This window comes from Solanum tuberosum, unplaced genomic scaffold (genome assembly GCF_000226075.1).
Source record: "Solanum tuberosum cultivar DM 1-3 516 R44 unplaced genomic scaffold, SolTub_3.0 scf00069, whole genome shotgun sequence".
In the NCBI taxonomy this organism is placed as follows: domain Eukaryota; kingdom Viridiplantae; phylum Streptophyta; class Magnoliopsida; order Solanales; family Solanaceae; genus Solanum; species Solanum tuberosum.
The window spans coordinates 1,248,410-1,257,081 of NW_006238995.1; the positions used below are offsets into that span (position 1 = coordinate 1,248,410).

Below are 8,672 nucleotides of genomic sequence, written 5' to 3' on the forward strand. Positions count from 1 at the left end.
GTGGTTATGATCTAAGAATAACAATATCTGATTCGGGGACCAAAACCCTATACTTATAATAGCATAAATTTTGTATTTTTTAGTTAGCCATCATTAAACTAGAAATTAAGTACAAATGAATATTTACACATAAGACTTCATAGTTTATGACGTGTCTTTTAGACATAAGAATCATACATATTGAATTTTCATTGTAAAATCTGCAAGTGTAACTAACAAATGTATCTTTTTCTTTGTACTATTCTTCAATATTAAATAAATAACAAACAACTCAATGTATACACAATGAATTTAAACTTGAAAATACTCATTATATATACTAAATAAAACTAAATTTTATAATGTGATAAGAAGTAGAATATAATTAAAATGTGATTCAATAGATCCCCAAATACTACACATATATCAAGGTGGATTGAATAACATTAATATATTTTTTCCACTAACATAGCAAGTTTCCCATACCATTAAAACAACATGACCTAATAAGTGATATGCAACAAAATAAAAGTAGGGAATATTGTTATTGAAAAATAGAGAGAACAATAAAGTACTAGTTTAATCATTTATCATCACCATCGCTTCCACCCTCCAAACTTGTTGATGTGCCTACTGCATGAAAATTGTCACTCATATCTACATCAGTCTCAGTTGTCGACTCAGAATTAGAGAGAAATGGCGGAGTCTTCAGAGATTGTTGTTGAAGTTGTCTTTTTCTTTCATCAAGTTTAGCTCGTATAAGAGAAAACATTTCCAACAAACTTTTAGTTTTCGTAGCATCAAATTCATTTAAATTAACCTTTCCCTTGATAAATTGGTTGAACGTGAGTTCCATTTTCTTCTCCTCAAGTTCTTGCTCAAGTTTTCTAATCTCTTTTGCTAGATCCTCCAATGTATCAACCGTTGTTTCGTTTGGCCATACTATAGAAATGGTTCGTCTACTAAAAAAAATCAACACCACAGCTATACCATACATGATAAACAACTCTTGTGCTTCGTTGGATAAACTAGCTAACTTTTCACTTAAACGTATGGCCATGTTTGGTTTAGAGAAGAACTAATTGTGAAAATAGAAGTGGGACATTGAAATGTATTTATAGCGACATAATGAGATTTATTAATACTATTTAGTAAAATTAAGTCAAGTAAATCTAGATAATTTGGTCCCATTTTGGTTATAAATCTATTAGAACAATTTGGTCTAGGAAAGATTTTTACATATTTTCTTAAAATACACCTAGTCAATATGTACATGCCATAGTTAACTGCTTTAAATAAAGGGATAAAGGTTTACCTGCACAAGATATTTACGCCTAGTCAATATGTACATGCCATAGTTAATTATATATTATTAAAATTGGAAAGCTCCAAAGTGCAAATTTGAATTATTAATACCATATATTAAAATTATGTGAAGTAAATCTAGATAATTTTGTCCATTTTTGTTAATAAATTTATTAGAACAATTTGGTCTAGGAAAGATTTTTACATATTTTCTTAAAATACACCTAGTCAATATGTACATGCCATAGTTAACTGCTTTAAATAAAAGGGATAAAGGTTTACCTGCACAAGATATTTACGCCTAGTCAATATTTACATGTCATAGTTAATCATATATATTATTAAAGAGTTTTTGGCTAAAACCATCCCTCAATTATAACTCAAGTCTAATGTATATCCTTATATTATCTAAGTGAGCAAAAAACATCCTTATATTATCGAAAAAATAACAAGAATCATCCTTTAGTCTATTTTTGTTAAGAAACTGATTGAACTAATAAAAATATTTTTTTTTTTAATTTGGTCATGTCTTAGCCACGACAAGAAGATCAAAGTTACCTAAAAAGAATAAGGATATGGATAGGAAACGAATCTTTCATTCTCAGAATTTAAATTTTGTATGTTGTTTGTTTATATGTTTTTTGCATCATCAAGTAAATTAGCTTGCAACAATACATAATTCTTGAAATACTATACAATAGGTTCCGATGTTTAGAAAAATTATGTAAACAAATTCATTTTAAAAATATTATACTCAACTATTTAGAGATTTTCTTTAATAAAATATTTAGTACGTATGTACGTTATTACAATGCAATTCACATTTTATAGTATGTACAAAAATGCTAGAAATTTAGTGATATTACGTAGCCGTTTAATTATGAAAATAAAAAAATAATTACTTTATTTGAAATTTTTGAAGTTGGAGTTGTATTTGGCCATACTTTTTACAAAGAATATTTAGAATTTGAATATATTGTCTGATTATGATTTAAATCCTCAATTTCTAAAAAATTAGAAAAATCATCCAACTTGACTAGCTTAACCATGTGTACATATATTCAATCGACTTGACACATTTTTTTTGTTGGTGGCGTGACTTTCTTACAAAAAATAGACAGAAGGATAAATCTTGCAACTTTTTGGATAGTGCAAGGATGTTTTCTGTTTACTTAAATAACACTAGAATGTACTTTACGGTTAAGTCATAGTTGAGGGGATTTTGGCCAAAAAATCTATTATTAAAAGTAAGAAGCTTTAAAGCGCAAAGTTGAATTATAAATACCATATAGTGAAATTATGTCAAGTAAATCGATTGCGCCATTGTAACGTCTCTGCTGCCTAGACTCTAAAGTCTGCATTGAAGAAGTAAAAAGTTATTTGATTACCATTTATGCAGACAGTGATGCACACACGATTTTAGGAGGTTGTTTTTTATCAACTCTTGGCTCAAATAGAGACAAATTCAAAAATCAAGTAAAATAAACATAACAGTGAAAAAGTCATGCCAAAACACTTAAAAAAAACAAATAACAACAAAAAAAAATGTACGATAACTAAAGTAAAGAAAATAACGATAACACAAAAATCGAAGAATAAGAAAATATGAGAATAATAATAACAATACTGATAGGGGACTGGAAAATACAGAACTACCTACTAACCTTAGTTAGTGGGTTCTAAGTTAAATTGTTTACACATATTCAATGAATTTCTTAATACAAATACATAGTTAAAACCAAGATTACTAGTTCAACTTAACATGTATCTAACCTTATAGCTCCGCTCATTTTATTAACATTAGAACATTCATTTTGGTAATATGTATGTGATCTCTATGAGACTCAAACACAGGCCGACTCTAAAGCCTTAAGAAAAAGGTAGGTATCTTTGCTTCCAAATTTGAGGGCCTACTTCGTTTTAAATAATAATAGGTTATAGGTTTTTTTTTTTTTTTGTAGAAAAGTGAACTTTCCATATAAAAGGAAAGAAATATTAGAAGTTTGACACATCTAAATACTATATCTCAAGAAACATTTAATGTACCGGTCATATTATCAAGTGAAAAGATATTTTTAGAATAAAACAATTATAAGAAAATTATTAACAACGGAGCATTTTAAAGAGTTAGAACAATAGACTTCATAAAAATTATATTAATTTAATTTAATAAAAAAAAACTAAGGCATCCATTTTATTTTCTCTTTAGGTTACTAGTGTGCTTGAACCGCCTAGAATAAAACAATTATAAGAAAATTATTAACAACGGAGCATTTCAAAGAGTTAGAACAATAGACTTCATAAAAATTATATTAATTTAATTTAATAAAAAAAACACTAAGGCATCCATTTTATTTTGGCGAAATAGTCTGGTGAACCCTTGTACTTGTATGAGTTTGTATTGTGAACCCTTCTACTTATTCCTTTGTCATCTAAACCCTTGAATCCATCGAAACACAACATTTTAAACACTATTTTTGACTTGGCATCCTATGTGGCAGCTGATATCAAAGAGCGTGTGATACGCGTCTATTAGGAGCGTAAGACCCTTGGAAAGGGGTCTCAAAGTCATATTAGGGCTTTATAAAGCTATCATCTTCTCATTTGCATCTAACACCATTGTTGGACAAAAAAAGAGGTTTTGCTGGCTTCTTTTTCAATCTTCTAGCCCCAGTTTTTTCTTCTCTATTTTTTTTCGCCATCACATTGCTCTCTTTATTATTCATTTTCACTTACTTTTTTCTTCAATATGGGTTGATCTTGTTGTATTCTTCTTCATCACCATGAAAATTCATTTTTGTTAGAATCCTATAATCTAATCGAAATCATAAAATACGACATTGAAGGCATAACACTACTACAAAAACATTTTACACTAACGTTAAGCACAAAACAAAGTAAAATTCTGAATTTTTTTCAACAAAATCAATGTAATCGACTAAACCCCAAAATCAAACAAAGACACAAATAAAAGATGAAATCGAGACTAAATGACAAATAAATTGAAAAACCTGCATTGATAAGTTGAAAAACAAACAAAATCAACAAAAAAACTCAAATAATTTCCCGCATTGACCCCTGTTTTAGTTATCCACCACCTTAATGACCCCTGTTTCAGTCCTAAACCAAATCCGTCCTAAACCAAATCCAACCTTACTGCCTTCTTCTCCTCCTCCTCCACACTTTCTCCGATCATACCATTTTCGTTCTCACCATCTCCAACAAGCTTCAACCGCCAGCTATAAGTGAGAGCCAACAACAACAACAACAACAAAAAAACCAAACCAATTCCACCAATAAACCTCGACCTTTAGAACTCCGCTAGCCCTAAACTCCGGCGAGATTGTGAACAACCAGACCACCCAACAGATCCCCATTCTTCCTCAACGCCACCAGTCACCACTTAAATCTCAACCCAACAGAACCCAAAATCAACTCCGAGCTCCGAGGAGATTGTGAACAACCAAAAATCATTTCGACATTTTTTCTTCAATGGAAAGAGTAGAAGAGGTTGGGAAAGAAAAAGTGCAAGGAAGATGAGAGAGAGAAATGGAATGAGATTGGGATTTGTGGGAATGGGGATAGCTATGGCAGAGGCAAATAAAAATTGAAAAAAGAAGTACAATATGTACATTAATCAAATATGATAAAAGGGAAAGGATGACATGGAGTGGCTATATATACACTTGTCATTTTATAATCATACATGTCATTTTATAATTATTTTAAATATTATGTGTCAAGCGTTTGTTATACACACACAGTTGAGTAGGAAAAAATGAATTCAAAATGTTGTGATTCGATGAATTCAGGGGTTTATATGGCAAAGGGATAAGTAGGAGGGTTCACAATACAAACTCATACAAGTACAAGGGTCCATCAGATCATTTCGCCTTTTATTTTCTCTTTAGGTTACTAGTGTGCTTGAGCCGCCTTATGTCTGCTCTGACAATATATATCTATATTACCTTAAAAGCAGGGGCGGACCCACATGTTGTCTTTCGGGTGCTCGAGCACCCATTAACCTCGTCTCGAAATATATATATATATATGTAGAAAATAAGAAGTATTTGTATAAAATTAACTTAGAGCACCCAATGACCAAATGATCTAACTGGTCCATTAGCTTTTGGGTGGGTGCTTAAGGCTCTTGTTGTGTTGCTGAACCCGAGTTCGAATCTCACTTTGAACATGTCTTTTTTATATTTTTGACTCAAGCACCCACAACCTTAAAATCCTAGATCCGCCACTGCTTAAAAGCATGAACTCTTTACTTGAATGTTAAATTACTATAATATCCCTAATTGTGACTTTTTCGATGAATTGTGAATTTTTCGATAAGTTATGACTTTTCCGTTAAATTGTGTCTTTTCCGATAAGTTGTGTAATGACCCGTAAAGTCATATTTAAAGTTTTTATAAAATTATCAATTTACCCCTCCCGATAGTTGCCACGAGTCATTCATGATCAGTCGGTGAAGTTGATTTTAAGAATTTTGAACTATTCGATAAATACGATTATTTAATTGATGAATATTTATTAAATAATTAATTTATTTAGTTATTGATTAATGGGTCAAGCCCATAATTCATTTAGTGACCCATGTAAAATAAATTAAACCTAAACTGTGAGAGAGAACTGTACAGTTGGTGCGGCATCAAGTCACAAAGTAAAAAGAGGACTTGAGCAGTGAATCCTCTTCCTCAGGTAAGAAATCTAACTAAGCTTTTATGATAATTTTATAAATATATTCGCAAGTGAAAGAGTTAAAACCCAAATAGTCCAATTGGTGAACAAACTTTGCCCACTAATAATCATGTATGCGGCGTTAGTTCTGATGGGAGGAAAATAATTGAATATTTAAATTATGTATTCCATTGGAATTTGGTCTTTAAAGGATAAGTTTGAGTGGGAAATATTTTGACATATTGATAGTCAGTGGCGTAGCCAGGAATTTAATGAAGGGTGTCCAAACTGTTAATAGTAATTTTTTTTAAAAAAAACAACGATTTAAATTACCAAAACAAATAATCAAATTAAGCAATATTTAATTAAATATAGGAATATTTTTAATAGAATTACAAGTGTATAATTCAAAACTAACATAAAGAATAAACTACTATTGAAAACATAATTTAAATATATTATTACAATTGTACTCGACGAGGTTTCATATCCTGAAACGTTTTTATAATAGACTCATTAGAAATAGTACGAAATACTTTCTTTTCTACATAAGGCACTATACAAACCCGTCTAAAAAACTCATCATCCATTCGATTTCTCAAGTCATTTTTTAGAGTATTTAAATCAATGCTTTGTTTTTTTAGAAGAATGTGACAACATCTCTAATTGATCTACCATTGTTTCTTTATTTGTTTGACTTAGAGAAGTCGAACTTTTTTTTTGGTACTCTATTATAATAATTCCTCATGTCTATTGAAACTTGAAACTAAAATATTAAGTTTTTTGTTTTTGTTATAAAATAAGAGAACGAGAAGAAAAATTAGAGAGAGAATTATTGAGATTCTATTCTTAATAATATTGTGATATGATTTGGGTAAATGAGTCTCCTATTTATAGAGAAAGAAAACCTAGGTATTAAAATTTAAGTAAATAATTCAATTTTAATTGAAAAAAATCCACAAGAAAAAGTATTAAATTTAAGGAAATCTTATTCTACAAGGAAAATGTATTAAAATTTAAGTAAATAATTCAATTTTAATTGAAAAAAATCCACAAGAAAAAGTATTAAATTTAAGGAAATCTTATTCTACAAGGAAAATGTATTAAAATTTAAGTAAATAATTCAATTTTAATTGAAAAAAATCCACAAGAAAAAGTATTAAATTTAAGGAAATCTTATTCTACAAGGAAAATGTATTAAAATTTAAGTAAATAATTCAATTTTAATTGAAAAAAAATAGTTAGTAGAGGAGGGATTTGAACTTGGGTCTTGGAGACCTTCATGATACTATTAACCACCAAGCTATTGAACTTTTATGTTAAAATTATGCATGTTTATTTACTTAATTGAATTCAAGAAGTCAAAATAATTACAGAAAAAGAAAACAAATCGAACCGGGAAAAAGAGTAGGATTGCACAGGCTATTGCTAACTCCACTGCGCATCACTTTGTTATTTCAAGGGGTCCAAATTCTATATATACCAATATAAAGTCAAAATTTTACGTGTATATATAGTATAATTTTTTGACGAAGGGTGTCCCTTGAGCCTACGTGGCTCCGTCCCTGTTGATAGTGTGTGATTTGAAAGTAAATTATTTGAGTTCTTGATGAAATTCGTTTGAATTCTTGTGGGTTGTATTGTTGAAGTTTCTTGCGATTTGATTCATGTTTCCAGTTGTAATTTCGGTTTGAATCTATCATGTATTGAGGGTATAAATGATCGTAAGTGTTTGGGGAAAGAACCATTGAAGTTTAGAGGGTTTAGAGTTGAAAAACGAAGAAGAAAGGTCGAAAAACACCTGGGGAAGGGAGTGGGGCGTCACGCCAGCCAGCGCGCCCCAAAGCAGTCCCTAAATGTTGGGCTCTGGGGAGAGGCGCCAGCCAGAGCCCCCCAACTTGTTCTCTGAATGTTGAGGGTTGGCACCCCGCACCTCTCAGAGCGCCAGGGACGCCAGTTTTTTCCATTCTTCCCTCATCTTTTCGTACTTGTTCCATAGCAATGTACCTATGTTTTCTAGTTGATTCCAACACTCTAAGGTACATCTAAACATCATGAAATCATCCATAAATATGAGATCATGAACCTTGAATCCATAATCCAATTCAAGGAAAGTTAGGATCTAAGTCAAGGAAAGTCAAGAGTCAAGTTTAGGAAATTCTCAGAGTCTTTTCAAGAAGTCTTTTGCAAATGTTTTTAACCTTGTTTTAAGACTTAAAGTTCAAGTTGAGTAAAGACTAAAGAGTATAGATTGAATTTCATTTCTTCAAAAATTATATGGGGACTAAGTATTCCCAAAGAGATTTAAAATATTTTCACAATTAAATAAGAACGAAAACTGAGATTTCCAAAGAGCCTTCGAGCTAGTTTTCAGAAAAGAATAATCGCTTTCTAAATGAAACAAGAGGGGAAACTTTGATTTCCAAGATAGCCTTTGAGCTAAGTTTTTTAGCACTAATCTCAAATCACAGAAAGAAGTATGTTTTTAAACATAAAGAGCTAGTATCATATTTTGGGAGTAGTATTGAGCACCGATATGGGGACGAGCTTGAGTTCAGATAACTCGCGTTTCCATAAACCATGTAGCCATCATGGGTAGAAAAGGGTCATACTTTTTAGATGAATCCTTTTCGCATATACTAGTGGATCCACTTAGTAGTTCAGGTCTTATGTCTTTGGCAAGGTATAAGACGGCCCTGGCA

The 8,672-nt window shown here is 30.8% G+C and overlaps 1 protein-coding gene across 1 annotated transcript; it reads right to left on the bottom strand.

The window, feature by feature from the left end:
- Window positions 1-562: 562 nt before the first annotated feature.
- LOC107060247 (uncharacterized) lies at window positions 563-1,039 on the bottom strand. The gene has a single exon (XM_015307884.1). The coding sequence runs from the start codon at window positions 1,037-1,039 to the stop codon at window positions 563-565; it is 477 nt and encodes a 158-aa protein (XP_015163370.1).
- Window positions 1,040-8,672: the final 7,633 nt, after the last annotated feature.

Coding starts and splice junctions, on each gene's coding strand:
- LOC107060247 (XM_015307884.1), bottom strand. CDS start 1,039: ATGGCCATACGTTTAAGTGAAAAGTTAGCTAGTTTATCCAACGAAGCA.